This window comes from Cololabis saira, chromosome 14, assembly GCF_033807715.1.
Source record: "Cololabis saira isolate AMF1-May2022 chromosome 14, fColSai1.1, whole genome shotgun sequence".
NCBI lineage: Eukaryota > Metazoa > Chordata > Actinopteri > Beloniformes > Belonidae > Cololabis > Cololabis saira.
In genome coordinates, this window is record NC_084600.1 from 2,197,987 (window position 1) to 2,220,222 (window position 22,236).

Consider the following 22,236-nt stretch of genomic DNA (forward strand, 5'->3'; position numbering starts at 1 on the left):
TTTTTTTTTATGTCATGTAGCTTTTAGTGGTAGTGGGGAACAAATTTACAAAGATGTTTTGAAAGATTATCCACAATCATACTATCACATCATACTGCCACCTACGCACCCTTCCATATCCCTCACTGGGATCTCTATAAACTGGGCGGTTGGTTCTCCCTTCATTCACAGTGCCTCCACCATTGGATCCTTTTTATTTATACATCCATTCCGGGCAAAACGCCCTCATATTTGTCATTTCTGCTTCACCCGACCAACAGGACACATCATACCCAATCAAGTCATTACATCAAATTCCTCATCCCTCAGACCATCATTCTTTTTGGACAAAACTTATTTTGTTTTGCTGCAGAAAATGACAGGAACTCACTTCATCACACTCTCAAACTCACACTTCTGATGCCTCGTTCCACTTTGAGGCAAAAAATTCCACCAGATTGTTACTGACAGTTGTTCCTGGGGATTTTAGTACCCATATTCCTAATCATATATTATGCTGTTTATCATCCGTTACTATTTTTAGTATTTACTATTTAATTTATTTAATTAGAAAATTTCAGGAAATTTTGATATGGACATGCCTTGAAACGGACGCAACAAGTGTCCAAAGTCAAATGGAAATTTTTTTAAAATTGAAAGTTAAATATCGCAAAAACCGTAATACGTACTGTAGCATCATGAGGTTGTACGGTCCTTTAGTGCCAATCGGGCCGAGTGTTTGTAAATTTGAACGATGTCTCTACGATAAAGTTCGGTCGAGCAATAAGCGTCCGAATTTTCGCCTTTTTGGCCTTTTGGCATCTAGCGTTGCCTCGATAACACTTTTGACTGAGAAAAGTAATGCCCATCGAGGCACGATGGACACGCATCTAACGATGTATGCCATGCATGGGCGCATTAACGGATGAAAAAAGCATGCGGAAAAAGAAAAGGGAAACCTTCCTGTATACCATTATATCGCCTTCATTTTCATGTTTTTTCTCGTTTTTTCAGGCATGTTTTATTTTTTGGGGATTTTTTTTTTCCACATCAGAGTGGGGTCATGCTGTACACCCGCTGGTGCGCAGCGGGACTTTTGCGACTTTAGCTTGTTAGCAAAATGCTAGCAACACTGCCCTTTGGGCCATTCTGGATGATTGCAATATGGTCATGCCATTACTTGACATGCCCATAATAATATATACTTTTATATAATGGCAATGAAAGTACAGGCCTCTTGAAACAGGAATGTTTACACTTTTTACAAAGGAAAGAAAATAACAAAAAAAGGTATAAATATTATAATATTATATAACGATTTTGTGTATGAAAAAATACAGTGGGGTAACAGAGTGGCTTAGCGGTTAGCACCGTGTCCCCCCAGCAAGAAGGATCCGGGTTCAACTCCCCCTCTCAAATCTTTCTGTCTGGAGTTGCAGGTTTTTCCTGTGCTTGTGTGTTTTCTCCAGGTCCTGTTCCCTCACACGGTGCAAAAACATGCTTGACAATGAATGAATGATTCTACATTGCTGCCATCCAGGGTGTTCCCTGCCTTTCCCCAGGAGAGCTGCTGGTCTGCTCCATCAGAGCTGTCTGACCCCGCCCTGGAACATGTTGTAATTTAATTGTAAAAGACAGATCCATATCACCTTACAATTGAATATATTAGACATGACAGAATAATATGAGTGCCATTTAGTCCAATTATATTTTTGACATTTTAATGGCATAAATTCCTGCCGCATGTTATACTTAAAAATTATGTTCATGACTCACCTTTTTGCTCTCATGACTGCCAAGCAGAACTAACAAAATCTGACCACACTGTCCTTTGGACTTCTCTGTTTAGGGCAATTCAGCTGTATTTAGGGCCCGAGCACTGACAGTGTGATGGTCCTTTTGTATCTGAAGGAATTTTTGTTATTCTCATTTTTTATTTTTTTTTCTCGAAGAAAATGAGGGCCTTTTTTCCCCCTAAACGTGCCCCAAAAGTCACAAAATTTTGCACCAAGCCAGGCCTGGCGAAAAATTTGATATTTAATGGTTTGCATTAATGGGCGTGGCCTAATGGCTCAACAGCGCCCCCTAGAAAACTTTGTGCTTCAAGCCCCACAATACGGTTTGACGTACATGCACGAACATTGGTACACACCTGTATCATGTCGCAACTTAAAGAAAAGTCTCTTGGCTCCATGGCCGAAACCCAACAGGAAGTCGGCCATTTTGAATGAATCGTGTAATTTTGGCGCAATTTATGCCATTTCTTCGGCCACTTCTTTGCAGGAACCGTAACGTGCACCCAGGTGTGTTAGACATCAAAATGTGCGTCTCCATCCTGCAACGACGAGCATTACATTCCTCAGTCAAAAGCGTTACCGTGGCGACGATAGATGCCAAAAAGTGCGCCCCATCTTCATCTGATTGGTCCATATTTGATAGTTCCTACTTTCTGCCATAACTTTTGAATGGTTTGACATAAAGACTCGTGGGTGGTGTCATCGGACATGGTTTTGAGTATTTGACCTTCATTGGCATGAATTAGCCCCCCCCCCCCTTAATCTGATTGATCGATATCTGATAGTTCCTACTTTCTGCAATAACTTTTGAATGGTTTGATATAGAGAGTCGTGGCTGGTTTCATCCGCTAAATGTCCAGGCCTGAAGAATCTACATCAAGTCATACAAGCTTCCACTGCAGCCTGAACATGCACAAGGGTGCGAGGGCCCGTTCGTCGCTGCTTGCAGCTTTAATTTTGATTGTTTTCTGTTGTTGTTGTTGTTGCTCACACCTAGTAATTAGCTATTTCTTTTAGAAATGTCTCTTTTGACGCACTATACTGTAACTCTCCTTCCACTTTTTGGCTTGAGTGTCGTCCACTTTTTTGTAAGCTGCTTTGGATAAAAGTGTTTGTTAAATGAAAGGTAATCCATTAATTACGGAAGGATTAGGGCCAGTCAGGAGAAAAATAAAGATACAATTTTGTTTTTTATTATGCACTTCGAGAAAAAAGTTGAAATGTCGAGAAAAAAGTCAAAATGTCGAGATTAATGTTGAAGTACAATTTCGAGAAAAAAGTCGAAATGTATTTCAACTTTATTCTCGAAATTTCGTGAATAAAGTCGAAATTTCGACTTTATTTCAACTTTATTCACGAAATTTCAACTTTTTTCTCGAAATTGTATTTCAACATTATTCTCGACATTTCGTCTTTTTTCCGAAATTGTATTTCAACATTAATCTCGACATTTCGTTTTTTTCTCAAAGTGCACAATAAAAAAAAAAATCTTCCCCTCTCAAATATTTTTTCTCCTGCATGGCCCTTGTGGCAGGGTGGAGGAGCAGCCACTCAGCTGATTGGGCACACCTGTGGGCACACACCTGGAATTGGAAATATATGTATTGGAAATATGTGATGTATTGGAAATATGTGATGTATTGGAAATATGTGATGTATTGGAAATATGTGATGTATTGGAAATATGTGATGTATTGGAAATATGTGTAGGTATGTGTATGTGTATGTGTATGTGTATGTGTGTGCTTATATATCTACTGTATGGAATGATATTTAGTAATGACATGTGGAATATACTGTATGTTTGTGTACAATTATTTTGTTTATACTCGGGCAACTTTTCATATGGATTTATTTATGTATTTTGTTTCATTCACTAAATCCTAAATGCACTAGTTTATAAAAGCTAACATTTTTTATTTTTTTCTTGTGAAAAGGGTAGGTGTCATAACCTAAGGCTTCAGTCTACACCTTTTGGATCTTGGTTTTTAGTTAAAATTGTATATATATATATATATATATATATATATATATATATATATATATATATATATATATATATATATATATATGTATATATATATATATATATATATATATATATATATATATATATATATATATATATATATATTAGGGGTGGGGCGATACGGGTAACTCACGATTCAATACTGTGGCGATATGTGGCCCACGATAACGATAATATCACAATATTGACGATATTCGATATATTGTAACACCGATATATCACGATATATGTGACTGAAAAAGAAAAAATACCCATAAAAAGGAAACCGTCTGTAGTTATGCATTTATTCAATGCCAAAACTTCATACAATGTACAAAGAAAGTGCATGAATAGTGCGGTGACAACCGCGTAAATCCATTATACGTGTTGTAATAAAATATCGATACTTGCCGTCAGTTTTTCAATTATTTATTGCGAGAGAGAGCGCAACAATATATTCCCCCACAACTAATATATATATATATATATATATATATATATATATATTATATATATACTGTATATATATATATATATATATATATATATATATATATATATATATATATATATATATATATATATATATATATATATATAAATATATTTTCCATCCCTTATGTCATTTCATCAATGAATGTGGTTTTACTGCTATTTCAACATTTAGAGTCATCACCAGAAAAATAACACCAGAAAAATAACTTATTTGACAATTTTCACTTGTTTCAAGTACCTTTTCACTTGAAATAAAAATAAAAATCTGCCAGTGGGACAAGATTTATCTTCTTATTACAAGCAAAAAAAATCTTGTTCCACTGGCAGAATTTTCTACTTATTTCAAGTGAAAATCTACTTGAAACAGGTGAAAATTGTTGTTTTTTCCAGTGATGAGTCTTGTTTTAAGTGGAATGAGATTTTTTTTTACTAAAATTAGACATTTTAACTAGAAATAAGACAAATATTCTTGTTAAGATTTTGAGTTTTTGCAGTGATCCATTTTACTTATCCTGTGAAGGACAGAGTCATATTGATAAGTTCAGAAAAGTGTTTTTTATTGTTGTGTTTTGATGTATTTGATGTAAGCCCAGTGGATATTTAAAGCTTACTGAAGGCTGCATTTAACTGCTGCTATGTCATTCCTGCAGTATTTCTGCAGGTGTTTTGGTCACTGCTATTATTTGTAATATATTATATGATCTGTCCCCATATGATAAAATCCACCATCCCCCCTGTTTTTCCTTTTTGTTATGGAAATTGTAAGGACCAATAAGCTAAACTAAACTAAAGTAAAAACTAAATTATTTTGAAAATCTCCCCCGGATGTGTGTGTAGATGTTGCCATGGTCCAGACTGACAGCTGAGCGGGATGTGAAGGGACGGCAGTGCGGTCCGAGCAGCCGACACACACGCTCCAAACACGGGGCTACATTTCACCCTATAACGCCTTTATTTTGCTTAACCAACCGCCGGAGTTTGTCCGAATAGATCAAGTGAACGTCATTAATGAACATTGCGGATAATTCCCCCTCCTCCTCCTCCGTTTCTCCACGACAGAGCGCCGTCTCCGTGTCCGGATGTTCCCGCGGTGCTGGGTGTTTTCATGGCGCAGCCAGGCAGCCTGATCCGCTGATCTGAGGGTCGGAGCCAGGCCCTGGGGGGCGACACCTCTGCCCGGTTACCCAGCCGTACTCACCCCCGCCATGTCCACGCACTGACGGGCCAGGGAACCGTCTCAGGACCCGGACAGACAGCACCGTCCCCGGGGGGACACACTCCGTCTCCCGCGACTCCCGGACGCTTTTACCAGAGCAAGAGCAGGGGAAACACAGAGGATACCAGGGGCATTTGTGCAGTGATTGTCCCGGGAACAGCTCCACCATGACGGGCAGCACCCCGGCAGACATGGTGAGAGACACCCCCGCACTTTACCGTCAATATCTGTGTTTTCTCAGGCTTCCAGTGCGGAAAAGTGGTATTTCTGTCTGTTCAAGGAGTCTCACTGTTAAGGCTGATTTATGGTTCCGCGTTACACCAACGCAGAGCGGTGTGCGTCGCCGCGTACCGTACGCCGTAGGCCGTCGATTTAACGCGGAACCACATTTCAGGCTTTATAGTGCATTCTACAACGGAGTATTAGGGCCAAACTAAGACAAAAAAAAAAAAAAAATAGGAAATTACGAGAATAAAGTCTTTATTCTCGTAATATTACGACTTTATTCTCGTAATATTACGACGTTATTCTCGTAATATTACGACTTTATTCTCGTAATATTACGACTTTATTCTTGCAATATTACGACTTTATTCTCGCAACATTATGACTTTATTCCCGTAATATTACGACTTTATTCTCGCAACATTATGACTTTATTCTCATAATATTACGACGTTATTCTCATAATATTACGACTTTATTCTCGCAACATTATGACTTTATTCTCATAATATTACGACGTTATTCTCATAATATTACGACTTTATTCTCATAATATTACGACTTTATTCAGACATGGTGAGAGACACCCCACACTTTACCGTCAACATCTGGCTGTTTTCTCAGGCTTCCAGCAACGTAAAAGTAGTATTTCTCGCTGTTCAAGGAGTCTTTTTAAAATGATCAGTAATGAATTATGATTATTTTTTACCAAGGATTATTTCTTGCTATGATTTCTTTTTGTTTTCTATCTACATTTCCATGATATGTGATAAAACATTGTGTTTCTTTCACATTTGGTTCCCTCTTCAAACCGAGACAGAGGTGACAAAAGTAGATGTGGTCAGGTGTGTTCATCAAAGATTAAATTCTACATTGATTAGTTGGACAAAAATTAAAATATACACATGATTACTGAGGTCCAGTTTTTATTACTTGAAGACTTTCTTGTTTTCTGAGTGCTGGACAGATCAAACAATACATGTTTCATCTGGATCTGCGATGGGTCCTCCCAGTCTCCCAACATTTGAGTAAACCAATATTGCATGGGATGGTGATGTTGAGTTCTTGGTAGAAAATAGTGATGGTCAGATGTCAAAAACTGGAATGAATCCATGAGGAGAGAGACTGCTACTAGTAGATAAGAAAATACTGGCCATATTATGGCTGTAAAAGAGGAAACACAATGGAGAAAAGACATTTGATTGACAGGTTGAAGTATCTGGGCCGACGAGATACCGTGATGTCCACAAAATCTACTGTTGCTTGATTATCCGTCCGCCAGTCCTCTGGCTCTGCACTTTTTCTCCTGTTTGAGGCCCGTTGGTCCAGTAATGGGATGCAGGGTTGCCTAGGTTTGGGTCTGTGGTATAATCCATCCGTGGACCGCCATGTTCTTTTGGCAATGTATTATCATTCTGGAGAAAAAGTCCGTATATATATTTCCAATGTCACTGGAAAGCCAATCCCATGTTCTCCCAGGGTGCTCCTGATTAATGATGACTCTCAGTTAAATTTACATTACAAAGAAAAAGTTGTGTACCTGTTGTCATTAACAGCCGCTAAAAAAAATGCTTGCTCTTCGATGGAAACCACCACACGATCTACCAACATGTCACTGGTTTAATCTGTTTATGGACATTTTACATGGAACTTTCAGTGGCAAGAATTCATGGTGCGGGACCCAGGACATTAAAAATATGGACACATGCCATTGAAAACCTTAAAGAACTGAATATTGACTGAACATTTATCTAATTTATTTATTTTTTGGCTTTCTTGTCTTGCTTGTTTTGTCCTGTTATTGTGTTATTGTTGTCTTGTTGGATGGCTACAGGGTGGGTGTGGGGACGGCTGATTTAAAGGTTTTTGCTATACAATTGCGTGCATTATTGTTTGATTTAATTGTATGCATCAACAAAATAATAAAAAACAGTTGATCACAAAAAAAAGATGGGATGCAAGGTTGCTTAGGTTTGGGTCTGTGGTATTATCCATCCTTGGACCGTCATGTTCTTCCCTTGATGGACCATCCAGGAAGGACAGTCAAGTCATTTATTCACTTGTAGTTGATGGAAGATAAGTGCGTCCTGAAACGTAGATAAAACACCTCATCTTCTTTGATAATCAGCAACTTTGTTTGCAAAATTACTAACTTTGGTAATGGGAAGTATAGCTTTTTTAGTGAATATGGCAATGTGGTGGTCTGTTGGTTAGCTTTGTTTCCTCATTGCAAGAAAATTCTTGGTCGTAATCTCATCTGGGACCTCACAGCAGGGAGTGTGTCCAAATACAACCCAACGGCATGCCTGTTACGTTATTTAGTTTTTGTTACATTATGCTTCCATTCGAGACCTGGAGCGGTTGGTTTGCAGTGAGAACATAATCGACACAGCAACCGACACAACTCACTCATAACTGTGGTTTAATGCTCCATAGTTGTTGTTTTTCCCGGGGTACGGAAGAGGAAACTCCTTCCGTGTTCATTTCTGACCAATGAGAGAACAGTTGGTTCATGGCATTTGTTAACAGCTTTGAACCGCTACAGACAGTTGCCTTGTGAACACAAACGAAAAACGAAACAATTGTATCGATTTGGCCTCTGAATCGGAACAAAACAAACGGGCCACAGGTCTGAAACCTTAGTGTCCATGGTTGGTTGTTTCTTATGTATCTACTTTTGAGTGAGCGGTAATTTTATTGCCACAGCCTTGGTGTAGTCAGAAGCTGGTATACGACCTCTTCAGCCTATGGCCATCATCATATGACTTATCGAGGCCATTTAAACCTTTCTCTGTTATCATCTTCATGTGATACATTAACTCGTTTTAAAACCAGCTTACTGGATGTGCAACGTATTTTGAGCCCTCATCATAAAGTCTCCCATGAGCAAGCAATTCCACAAATTAAAGTCATATAAGATGCATTTAGACAAGGTTTTACCCAGTCTTATACATGGTAATTCCCCTCTGGCAGTTTTATGTCATATTTCTTGTTAGTGCATGGTGGAAAGGATAAACCGCGTAATGTGCCGCTCCACACGGAGAGCAGCTACTCCAGCTGCCACTGTGCTTTTGCCCGTCCAGGAACAGCAGCCCCATTTCACTGTCAATCAAATAAGAGCAGACCTCCGTGTGCACGTGGTCCCGTCAGAGCTAAAACATCTAATAGCACAGCATGTGGAATTCCCATGGATTACGGACATAATCATGATCTGAATCTTTCTCTTCTCCTGATCTGTTATGACTGGGAGATTAAGCCGAGCGAAGCCAGAAGAACATTGATGGAAGAGTCTTCTTACTGTAGCCTAAGATATAGTATGTAAGCCATGGATTTATGGATCATTTAACTCTTGTGGTGACGGTTAATACTTTTCCAATTATTGCTATGTAGAACAGTCATAGAAGATTATTATTTAACCAGACATGTTTAGTTTTGAGCCTCCAGCGTGTCTATAAGCACCAGTGTAAATGTCTGGCAGCACATTTATAAATGAAGCCTGGCTTGTAGTATGAGAGTTCCCCAGTCTGGGAAAGTATCACATTATTATTACATAATCCACCCCCAGCTACAGTACAGGCCCAATGTGTCTATTCAGTGGTGAAGGACGATTCTTTATGTCAACTGCTGTGTTTTGAACATCATTATAAATGGACAGCTAGCATGTTTTCAAGCCTGCGGCAGAAACATTAACACAAAACTTTGCGCTTCAGTATTTAAGATTTCCAACTCTCCATAAACGTTTAACTTCCCTTTGTGGTGCAGCTTTGTCTATACATCAAATGAGCTTCTTGTGTTCCCCGAGGAATTCTGGGCAAATATCAGCTACCAGGATCTGGCTTATCCTGTGGAGCTGAAATCAGCAGCAGATGCACATCCTTCCTTCATTTTCCCCCCAACCCTCCCTGCCCGAAGGAGCAAGTGTACACACACATTCTTAGAGAGACTAAAGAGTGGGAGTTGGAGTAGGAGGAGAGGAGACTGCTGCTGCCAAACACTGTGGCTGAATGAATCTGAGGGGAAGAATAGGTGCAGGAATAGTCATGTTTCACCAGAATGGAGGATAGGATTCTTTTTTTTTTTTTCCACCTTCGAGAGGTGGAAGGCTACAACTTAGAAGTGCTGACAGAGTCAAAATGGTCCCCCATGGCAACAGTGGGCCGCTTGGACCTGACGTCTGGATGCCCGTGTGAGCGAATCTGTTGTGGCAACAGGAGACAAAGTAGCGTCCGAACAGGAGAAGTATAAAGCCCATCAGTTCAGATAAGAGCTGCTGAATGAAAATGAGAAGGACACGACCGAGAGGGAGTTTGAGTCATCAATGCTCTGTGTGTCCCAGCACTGCTGATAAGACAGGGAAGTCCAGCTGACACCCACATGCAGAGGCAGACGCAGAGAAATGCTGCTTTATCATAAACTGTTTAGTAACAGCTAATAAAGGCCTTTTATCCTTTTTTTCTGAAGGTAATTGTGTCTTATAAACATCTGCTTTACATCTCATTTTTCCCCAACAAGTCAGAAATGTCTGTTTAGCTCACTGAAGGTTCTCTTACCTAGTCAGTTAATCTATAGAGGGTTTGCATTGACGTCACTTTCCCACTGGACCAGCCCCCTTACTCGCACTGAGTGGCATACATGGCTGCAACTAGTGGAGAAGACGGGATAACAGCCGATTATCAGTGACCCGTACAGTTACCCCAAGAACCAGTGGTCCATGGACATTAATATTTGGTACAGTTACCAAGAACCAGTGGTCCATGGACATTAACATTTGGTACAGTTACCAAGAACCAGTGGTCCATGGACATTAATATTTGGTACAGTTACCAAGAACCAGTGGTCCATGGACATTAATATTTGGTACAGTTACCCCAAGAACCAGTGGTCCATGGACATTAATATTTGGTACAGTTACCAAGAACCAGTGGTTCATGGACATTAATATTTGGTACAGTTACCAAGAACCAGTGGTCCATGGACATTAATATTTGGTACAGTTACCAAGAACCAGTGGTCCATGGACATTAATATTTGGCCATGAATCCAGTTTCCTGATATTTATATGTACTTAATTTCTACGCTGGGGAAATACACGAAGCAAAGCTTGAAAGACAAAAGTCTTGTCGCTTGGTCCGACTTCAAGGCAGGATTTGTTGTAAAAATTAAAGTGATGAGGACACCGAACTTTATGATTTGACCGTTTAACGTTAGCTACCCAAAAATCCTACATTACCTGATACAAAATGGGAACCGCAAATCCACGTTTCGGTGCCTTGAATCCAGTTGTTTCTGTGAATTGCAGCAATCCATTTGTCTCTCTTAAGCTTATTTTTTGGCAGTCGGTAAAATGATAACTCAGATTTCTTGCTAAATCTATGAGTACAACGATCGCACAACAGCTCTTTCCCATTTTAGATGTTTTCCAGTTGCTCAAACTGAAAGTTTACGCTGACACTCAGTCTTTCTGACACTCAGTCTTTCTTTCTCTGCTTTGAATTGCAAGGACCTATTTTATGGAGTAACTTAATGCAGAAGAGTCAGCAACAAGAGGTCAGTGTAAATCTGCAGTCCACATGATGAACCTTTAGTTACATGATGTCTTGTTGGTGTAACTCTGGGGCTTCTTGTGGTCATGAGAGATTACAGCTGAGAGATCACACAACCTTGATGAAGGAGTAAAGGCGCACTCGGTGGGTAGTATTCACACACCCTGTCATTTGGTCAGTGGTGAGAACATGTTAATTTGTGTTGGAGGTGGCAATAACAGCCCTGACTCAAGCAGACCAGGAGGCACAAAGGCGCCTTTAAACCCTCAAACTTCAGGTAATAATACGACAAGTGTCGAATATCAGCAGACCTTTATTGAGAATAGTTTACAAAATTGAATGGGTAACAGATCAGAAGGAGGTCTAATTTCAGTGTACACCTTCATCATTCATGCATCTGTCCATCCATTCATTCATCCATCCATGTTGTCCAACAGCAAACAGCTTGATCCCATAAATCAACATGTCCTCTGTTGTTTTCAGAGTTACTGCAAGCTGCCAGCAGTGGGTGGGCCTGGAGCTGGTTTTAATGAGGGATACCTGGGTAGCCTGGATGACTGGTGTGTGTGTGTGTGTGTGTGTGTGTGTGTGTGTGTGTGTGTGTGTGTGTGTTGTAAATTAACTGATTAAACATTTATTCTGGAAGTAATCGGACAAAAAAATTCCTTTTACAATTTCCTTAAGCCAAAAATTCTGCATAGTCCAAAACTAAATTCAGACATTTGTTTTACTAGATAAGATAAAGATAAATCAGCAAAAAGTCCAGAAGCAAATTTTTTTTGTTTACATTTTTGGCTGTAATTGACTCAAACAGCTTTAATCATTAACCACTTTTACTTTCAGTGTAAATTCAAATGTTAATTAACCCAGAAAACACATGTGATAGTGTGTTTGTGCCTCTGTGACTACCCTATAAAGTAAACATGTGTTCAGGTTAATGGATTACTGTTTACTGCAGCAGCGTGGCTGGGAGCTGCTCCGTGTGTGGCTTTGACGGCAGCTCATAGTTCATCCCACACGAACCCCAGGGGCTGCAGAGAAACACACACACTCACTCTCACAGGAGCCAAAGGTCGGGGTCAGGGGTGAACTGTGTGTTGGTCTCTGATGAAAGAACAATGGACGGGGAATCCTGGCGCTGAGACTGGCTCTCTCTGTCCCAGATTCAGCCTGAGCTTAGCTCAGCATGAATGAGCGAGTAGCTGGAGACAGAACGTTCCTCCGCCTCCGGCCGGGGCTGCTAACAAGGCTTTGATTGACACATTCAAAGAGGGCTAAAACACTTCTGGATCCTGACAGTTGGATGGAGCACGTCGGCGGTAGGAATGGGCGATATTTTACCGCTTACGATATACCGTCAAAAAAATTCCCCACGGTAAGAATTTGTCATCTATTTGTCATCGTTGACGTTTTTGTGTAAAGCCGGATTTATGTTTCTGCGTTAAATCGATGCACAACGTACATGAAGGAAGGAAGGAAGGAAGGAAGGAAGGAAGGAAGGAAGGAAGGAAGGAAGGAAGGAAGGAAGGAAGGAAGGAAGGAAGGAAGGAAGGAAGGAAGGAAGGAAGGAAGGAAGGGAGGAAAGAAGCAAGGAAGGGAGGAAGATGGAAGGGAGGAAGGAAGGAAGGAAGGAAGGAAGGAAGGAAGGAAGGAAGGAAGAAAGGAAGGGAGGGAGGGAGGGAGGAAGAAAGGAAGGGAGGGAGGGAGGAAGAAAGGAAGGGAGGGAAGGAGGAAGGGAGGGAGGGAGGAAGGAAGGAAGGAAGGAAGATGGAAGGAAGGGAGGAAGGAAGGAAGGAAGGAAGGGAGGAAGGAAGGAAGATGGAGGGAGGGAGGAAGGAAGGAAGATGGAAGGAAGGAAGGAAGGAAGGAAGGGAGGAAGAAAGGAAGGGAGGGAGGGAGGGAGGGAGGGAGGGAGGGAGGAAGGAAGGAAGGAAGGAAGGGAGGGAGGAAGAAAGGGAGGGAGGGAGGGAGGGAGGGAGGGAGGAAGGAAGGAAGATGGAGGGAAGGAAGGGAGGAAGAAAGGAAGGGAGGGAGGGAGGGAGGGAGGGAGGAAGAAAGGAATTGAGAAGGAACGAAGGAAGGAAGAAAATGAGCCAGAAAGAAAGAAAGAAAGAAAGAAAGAAAGAAAGATAAATAAATTCCCGTTGATGGCGTGTTTGTGTAACAAACATAGCGGATCTGAGAGCGAGGAGTCATTCCAGTTTTGCAGTACAGGTTTAACTCATTTAATTGGTTTTTATCAATTCAATGTAATTGGTGTAGTTTAGTAGTATTTAGTATTCTTTTACAGCAGTGTTTTGGGGGCTCCAAAGACTGAATGTGGTGATAGATTTATAGTTACAAAGGTGGAGTTGAATTGGTATTTTTTTTATCGTCATTTTTATCGTTATCCGGATAAATGCCAGAAATCCGCCCTTCCCTAGTCGGCGGATACGCGTGTATCGCCGATGTGCCATGTGTTGCCAGTTGGAGTCACACAGCAGGATTACGTCACGCCGCCCCGGCGCAGCGGTTGATATATCGACTGTGACATTGTCACATGTAGGTCCTCCACAGCCGTGGAGAGATGATGGCAGCCGTGAAAGTGCAGGAACTGTGCTAGATTTATAGTTACTTCAAACATGTTTAGGAAATTGGAGACTCCAAATTGAAGCACTGACAGATACGAAGGTCCTGCTCGGCCTGAATTACTTTTTTACACGAAGGACGTCTTTTGATTGATCCGAACTGAAAAAAGCTGTGATATAAATGGCTCATTTATAGATCTCTTTCCAGAAAGTGCTGATGTTTTTATAATCGTTCTCTCTACATGGTGATTGTTTTGCTTTTGTACTGACAGGCGCCTGTTATTAGTAAATCCTTCATGTGCATGTGCGCGGTCATCTGTGATGGTGGAGAGTTAATTTGGTCATGTATTGATGCATATGCACAACAGGAAGTCCAATTGAGAAGCTCTTATCCATTGATTTCTTATATAACAGTTTTATACTCATGTTTGGCATTGTGATTTTTATTGGTGCATGTGTCAGGGCATGTGTTTTCCTCCATGGAAAGTTACACCGATGAACACACCTAGTTTACAAACCAGTCAACAGTTTCCTCTTTTCGAGCTTTCTTAACTGTTGCAGCTGATGAGTTATTTCTCTGTTATTGAATATTTGTCATTGTTCTCGGTTCCTCAATCCGCGTAGACCTGATTTGTTACTGCGTGTTTGCAGACACAGGAAGTAGTTGCAGTTTAGTAATACATTAGAAAAGATGAACAAATAAACAGCAAAATAAGGTTTGATTTTCTGGAAAACTAATGTTCTCTATACTCTGTAAGTTACTTTTTCATGTTTGTTTTAACCTTCATGCTAAAGATAATGTAGTTGAAATAAAGATTTGAGAAAGCAAACTTTATTAACATCAAAGATTTCATCTTCAACCTGAAGCTCAATACTAGATTCCCAGTTGTAGCTCCTCTCTTTCGTAGTCGGTTTGCATTTCTGATCAGCCTAATTTGAAAACTGAATTTCTCAGCAAGTTACGTGGAGGATTTTGAAGGAAAGGCAGAGTCTGAGTGTTGGGATAAGATCTCCTTCTGCTGGAAAATCCCCCGTTCTTCATGGGCCCATGTTGACAGGTGGGCTTTGCCTCGGCTCAGGAATGTGAACTTCCTCCCCACTTCAGGGTGGGGCGACGGTTGCTGTTCCAGAGGAAACTTCTGCTCCAAACTCTGGATATTTGTCCCAATCACTGTTGACAGTTTATAGGTTCTTGTTGGATACTTGATGTCTTTAACATTTATCTCGGATGAGCCAGAAATGGGGACTGGAGTCTGGGATTTCACTTTGAGTTGCAACACATCTCACATTTTACAGTGTTGTTTATATGTAAGAAGGTAAGAAGTTATAGCTTAATTCGTTCATTCATTTTTATTTATTTTGAACATGTATAAAAAAAAAACAAGAAAAAAAGATAAGAGAAACAAATTCAGGTGGGCATTCCACCACATAAAGAAAAAAACAACAACATCAAAACACATATTTCAGTTACATGTTGGAAAAGGAGTGGGAGGAAGTATAAACGTATTTAATCCCACCCCTTTCCACAACTAAACATAAATTATAGGCCTGTATTTACTTTTTATACTATACACTAATTTGTATAAATAAATATATATCATTTTTACAAAAATTACCTGTTTACTACCAAATGTAAGCTCTATCATAAATATAATATAACTATGATATAAATATAATACGTATATCTATACAAACATACAGAGACGACATGACGAAATAGCAAAACACACACAGCTGCTGATCTTTAAACACAGTCTTCACTTTTATACCTCAAGTAAACTATGTCTTTATATTTCTTCTTAAATTGTTTTATGTTTGTACATTCTTTTAACTCCAAATCCAAATCATTGTCCCTAATTGTCCCTTTTGTGCTGCAACCGTCTGTCGCCTGCTGATGTTAACGGAGACAGTGCTGTTCATGGTGACTACAGGTTTATTGTCAACAATGTCAGGTTATAAGCTCAATAAGTTATCTTTAGACTCAATTCATAGGCGAGAGAGATATCAATAATATATAGCAATACGATGTTCAAAGCAGACGGGATGACAGAGGGCTCATTACAGGAGGCTAAATGCTTCTCTTGGACTTGCTATTCAGTCTCTAGCAGAGCTGGTAGAATAGCCAAAAATTTTACTCAAGTAAAAGTACTGTTACTTCAGAATAATATGACTCAAGTAGAAGTAAAAAGTAGTCATCCAAATAATTACTTGAGTAGAAGTAAAAAAGTACTTGGTGAAAAAACTACTCAAGTACTGAGTAACTGTTGAGTAACGTCTGATTTATTTTTTAACACAACCATTCAAACAGACAAAAGTACAAAATAATCATCTTCAGGCAAATTAAATCAATAAAATCAATAAAATAAATTAAAATTAATAAAAAATGGCTAAAATTAAAATAATCTGAAAGTAAATTCAAGTACTTTAATAAATAATAAAATAAATAAAATAATAACAGAATAAAAAAATAAATTAAGCACAAGTAGCACAAAATTTCAAGCCTTTGTACTTTTCTTTTTTAACCAGGCAGAACTAGAACAAACATGAACTCATAGAAACTCTGTGTGTGTTTGAGTCTGTGTAAATGTGACAAAACATGCAAAAACAAACATTTTCCCCAAAGAATCACTCAGTGATGTCATGGGATTGACGTGTACGCGGATAAAAGGGATAAAAGAAAAGTAACAGCTCAACGTAGCCTAATGTAGCGGAGGAAGAAGAACAGTTTCTTCTTCACAAATCTACTCAAGTAAAAGTAAAAATTATAGTGATTCAAAACTACTCCTAAAAGTACAAAATTTCCCAAAACTTACTCAAGTAAATGTAACGGAGTAAATGTAACTCGTTACTGCCACCTCTGGTCTCTAGTGACTGGATTTGAACGTGATCGTTGCAGAATGTCTTTAATTTAACATCAGCAGTGTCAGCTGACGAGCCCTGAGCTTTGCAATAGTCTCTAGAACAATCTGGACTCTGGACACGTCAGGATTTATGTGAGGACACTCCTTTTACGTTTATGCCAAAAAATTTCAAAGTTTTAGCGTGACATAAAGGAGTTGGTGTGGGTATGAGTAATGTACAAAAATCTGCCAACGTGCCAAGTGATTCTCACTGGACCCTGGAGACCTCTGGCCTCTTTTCAGTTGCCGTGTGTGTCATTTGTTCGCAGAATTGTGTGTGTCTGTCCACATTTGCATGGAAAAAAAAAAAAAAAAAACCTGCTAAAGCACAATCTGTCCTTCCTGTTGAATATGACGTACCTGCTGTAAGGCTTGCTAGTGGAATAATAACACCCACACTGCTTTGCTGCTGCTGCAGATCCCAGCGCAGACCGAGCTGCATCCCAGTCTCATCATTTCCATGGGAGGACTGTTTTTACCCACTTGTTGAACGGACGGCACCTCCTGATCCCAGACAGTCTTCCTGGGGGTGGGGTTAACCAGAATAAAGACCATTTAGTGCACATTTAACTACAGTATCAAACTATTTACAAACAGCTTAATACGGAGAGTGCATTTATGAATGGAGACTAAAAGTCAGAACAGAAATCTGAGTTGGGTGTCACATAAAAATGAGAAAACCTCTTTAGATTATTCTTAGAGGTTTTGTTCTTTCACTGACTGTGTTTCCATGCATCAATAACCCTTTTAAAACCCGAATATTGGCAATAACCCGAATTTGCACGGCCATGTAAACACCAATAACCCCTTTAAATAACCCGAATTGGGTTACTTCTTTTAAAACCCAAATATTCAGTCATGTAAACGCCAAACGGAATATCCCCATCAAACGGAACATGAATTTGTTTTCTGCACATGCTCTGTTCACAAGGAATCCTGGTCTTTTGAGTCCAGGAAGTTCTTATAAACACGGAGAAACCAAGACCAGGAGGAGACTAATCACTTCATAAATGTAATGAAGGATATGAACATTTCTGCATTTGTAGACGGTAGAAAGTACCAGGATAGAAGATTTACAAGAAGGTGAGAGAAAAGTTGCGCAAAGCAGCATTTGTTTTGAATTTGGATACAGGAAGAAGAAGCGGGAATGGCGGTAATGGCGTCATCACGTTCTCCGTGCGTCGCTGGTTTGATCCAGATATCCCAAATGATTAATTACCATGTAAACGGAATATTCCGAATGTCCCAGTAACCGGAATATTAGCAATAACCCAAATTTTGACTGCATGTAAACATAGTCTCTGACTCTTTGGAATTTAATTTCGCAATAAACAGTTTGGAAAAGAGACTGCTTGGACTGATTGTCCAAGTAATAATTTTTTTTTTTTTTTTTTAAAGATTTTTTTTGGGCTCTAGTGGCCCTTTATTCAAGCTGCAGATATGAAAGGGGTAGATAGAGAGATCGGGGATGACATGCAGCAAAGGTGCGCAGGCCGGGATTCGAACCTGCGACCGCTGCAGGAGGTAATAATTTGAACCAATTTAAATCATATGTTTGGAGTCAATTTGAAGATTTTTGTTTTACCTAAGTGTTTTCACATTGATTTTTTTTTTTTTTTTTTTTTTTTTTATAAACATGCTCGCTCAGAATTCTGGGAAGCAATACTTTGTTTTTTCTTTGTTTTGCATTCCAGTTCGGTCTGGACGGGTAACTTTTAAATAAAGCTTTGGAGCGCTTAATTTTTTCCTGTGTATAATAATTGTAAATGTAGTAAAAGCACTCAAATGGAAAGAAGAACCCCCTTTTTCCCTTGTGCAGTAGAAAGAGACTGTTTGTATGTGTATTTGTGTGTATTCATGGCTGTGTTGAAGTAGTAGATGATGGGTAGGAGGTGGTGTTTGACTGACTCAATAAAAGAGCCTTTCAGCTGCCCTGGAAACAATTTCCAGCTGAGGGGACATTTATATTAAAGCGTTGCTTTGCCAGCAGACACTGTATGTGTGTCGGAGCAGGTCCCTGCATGAATCAGCTGCCTCTTTCTCAGAGATTCTGTGACAAGCTGCCACTTTAAAACCGCTGCTTGAATCCGTGCGTATTTTTGAACGTCCTGGGTTGAATGTCTCGCTGGTCGGACAGACAACTTATTGTGAGAATTAGAGGGTCAGCGTGTAGACTCTTCTCCAGGCTCCGGCCAGGGCAGACTGAGCCACGGAGAAGTCAGCCAAAGGTCAGGCGGCATTGACTGGATGTTCCATCAGGATCTAGTGGCCTGTGATTATCACTAATGTGCCTTTAACCCAGACACTTACTCCATTGTGATTGGCAATTAAAGAATGACCTTTTTATGTTTGGAAAAGGTAAATAGACTGTCAGGTTTTTTTTTCACAAGGATAACTCAGCCTGACTAAGGCCTCTTTCATGGTAGCATTAAGGTATCTGTCCTCATGCAGAGTGAAGGATTTGCTTATTGTTCAGTTTACAGAGGGAACGCGCATAACGTAACAGATGGAACTTCACAGTGGGTTACGCCCAGTGAGTGTCAGAAAGACTGAGCGGCAGAAAGACTGAGTGTCAGCGTAAACTTTCAGTGTGATCAACTGGAAAACATCTAAAATGGGAAAGAGTTGTTGTGCGATCGACTGTACTCATAGATTTAGCAAGAAATCTGAGTTATCGTTTTACAGACTGCCGAAAAATAAGCTAAAGAGAGACAAATGGATTGCTGCAATTCGCAGAAACAACTGGATTCCAGGCACCGAAACGTGGATTTGCGGTTCCCATTTTGTATCAGGTAATGTTGGATTTTTGGGTAGCTAACGTTAAATGGTCAAATCATAAAGTTCGGTGTCCTCATCACTTTAATTTCTACAACAAATCCTGCCTTGAAGTCGGACCAAGCGTCAAGACTTTTGTACGCCTTCAAGCTTTGCTTCGTGTATTTCCCCGGCGTAGAAATTAAGTACATATAAATATCAGGAAACTGGATTCGTGGCCAAATATTAACGTCCATGGACCACTGGTTCTTGGTAACTGTACCAAATATTAATGTCCATGGACCACTGGTTCTTGGTAACTGTACCAAATATTAATGTCCATGGACCACTGGTTCTTGGTAACTGTACCAAATATTAATGTCCATGGACCACTGGTTCTTGGTAACTGTACCAAATATTAATGTCCATGGACCACTGGTTCTTGGTAACTGTACCAAATATTAATGTCCATGGACCACTGGTTCTTGGGGTAACTGTACGGGTCACTGTCAAGTCCAACTGCCTTTAATTTAAGCCCATAATCAGCTGTTATCCCGTCTTCTCCACTAGTTGCAGCTGTTTTTGCTGATGTTTTGCCTCTTAAGCCATTGCAAGCGGGATTGCGTAACGCCCCCCCCCCCCCCCCCCCCCCCCCCCCCCCCCCCCCAAACAGCTATACCTGACTGGTTACATTGAGCTTGTAGGTGACTGACAATAAAAATAAAATACAATAAAAAAACCACAGACAATAGCGTGACTATACAATCTCCATTATTTAACCGTTTAGTCTGAGCCCATTGAGCAGATAATTGGCCTGTGTATTTTCCACAGCAGAACAAAGCTAAAATGACCAACAACTACACACCAGGACGTGACGCACGCCCCTCGGGTTGTTCCACATCTTTATCTGCATTCATCTATACATGAACTCCAAGCATACGCTCATTAAAAGTTGCTTTCTTTTTAAACTGAAGCCAAACTAAAGCCAAAAGACGGCAACCAAACTGCACTTTTTAGGTCAGAAATGTGAATTTAACTGCCATGAAGCACCAATGAAATGTTATTGAATGGGTGTTTGTACATAGATTGGCCGTTTTTTAACAAACCCAGCCTTACTTAACTGTCAGGTTATGAAATGCCACAGTTTTTGCAATTTCCTTTCACCACTACCCTTTTGTGTCATGTGGAGTGACTGCTTTGAGGAGGCGCACATTCCTTTGCATGCTTTTGTTTCTGAGATTTCAGTGCCCATTGTTTTAATTGAGTTTTTAGAAACTTTACACGGCACTGAGGTCTTTCCCTGCACAAATGAACCAATTCCATACAACTAAGATCATATGACTCACTTTCTTTGGCGTATTTCATCATCTTTAGCTGTCTGTTGCGTTCCAGGATTATTATTTTTTTTTTCTCAAGCTCACATTTACAGGCATCTCCATGGAAACTGTGACACATTGGTAGCAGAGGAAGCAGAGGAAGCACTAATTTCCAACTCAGCATTTTTTTTTTTTTTTTTTACATCAGTCTGTAATAAAGGATAAAATTCAGCGAATTAATTGAACGTATCGCTCAGCACAAATTCAGCTGTTCGTCCATGCACTGTAAACATTTCTTGTATATCAAATGCTTACACAATGCAGTCATGTAATGGACAGGATGTGATGATTACTGGTATGTGGTGGGTAACAGAAACTTGACAGGATGTGTTTTAGACTTGTTTTCGCTGTTGTACGGTCGGATGAATCGTTATCTGCCTCTTTGTGATTTCTGATTTTAGGATGTCCATGTGGAAAAGTGGATGATGTGGAAAAGAGAAACTGGAGTTAAAGACAGTTCAAAGAGCACAGATTTGTGTGTGTGTGTGTGTTTGTGTGTGTGTGTGTTGGAGAGCAGAGAACATGCAGGGAGGATATATTTGGCCTTCATGCTGTCTTGCACAATTTTGTCATTGCATGTTGGGCGCTATGGAGCACTCCGACTATGAATATCTCTAATGATCCCGGCAGGGGTTCTCTCTGTGTGTGTGTGTGTGTGTGTGTGTTTTGTGCATCTGAGCTATTTTGCTTTAATGAAGCAGTGGACCTTAGACTAGAATGATTGAGGGCTTGGAAACGTATTATTTTGTAATTAGGAACAATTGTTAATGTAAAAGGAAGCAGCTGAACAGAAAACATCAAGCTTTATTGTACTTTGCATATTTCTGCTCCATTCTGTGTCAGATTTAAGTAACATTTACAGCAGGATACAGTCCTAAATCAGCATTTTAGGCTCGTGGGTTTCAAAGTTCAGATGCTTATCTGGGAATAAAGTTGGCACGTTTTAGTTGAATTCACCTCACTTCCATTTATCTTGACACTTGACTTTCAAGTTAGTTGATCTTGGTACACTAACTATGTAGTTTAAAGCTCACTGGACGTTTGCCTGTTCAAAGGGACAGTAGCACGTTTCCTGTTTAAATTTAAGCTCACAGTGTCGTGCAAACAGGCCTGGATCCATGAACCCAGAGTGTCTTTAGTTGTTTGGAGGGAATTCTTTTACCTCAGGAAGTTATGTGCAAAGCAAATGCTTAAAATATATTTTATGCATGCATGTAGACATGTTGATTATGGTCACGTAGCAGGAAGCACAGCTTCCCATAAACACCACACCCTGCCTGATCATGTCACCCTGCGAACTTCCAAGCTTTTTGTTGCCTTGTAATGGAACGGTGCGTCAAAGATCTTGACTGCTCCCCTCGTTCTCTCGTAACTGCC

At 40.0% G+C, this 22,236-nt stretch overlaps 1 protein-coding gene across 1 annotated transcript in view; it reads left to right on the forward strand.

Moving 5' to 3' along the window:
• Positions 1-5,139: 5,139 nt before the first annotated feature.
• The window catches only part of ubl3a (ubiquitin-like 3a), a 58,570-nt gene continuing 41,473 nt past the window's right edge, over positions 5,140-22,236 (forward strand). The window contains exon 1 of the mRNA XM_061739404.1: positions 5,140-5,688. Within this exon, the coding sequence (XP_061595388.1) occupies positions 5,662-5,688 (27 nt within the window). The 5' untranslated portion in view covers positions 5,140-5,661. The remainder of the gene's footprint in view (positions 5,689-22,236) is intronic.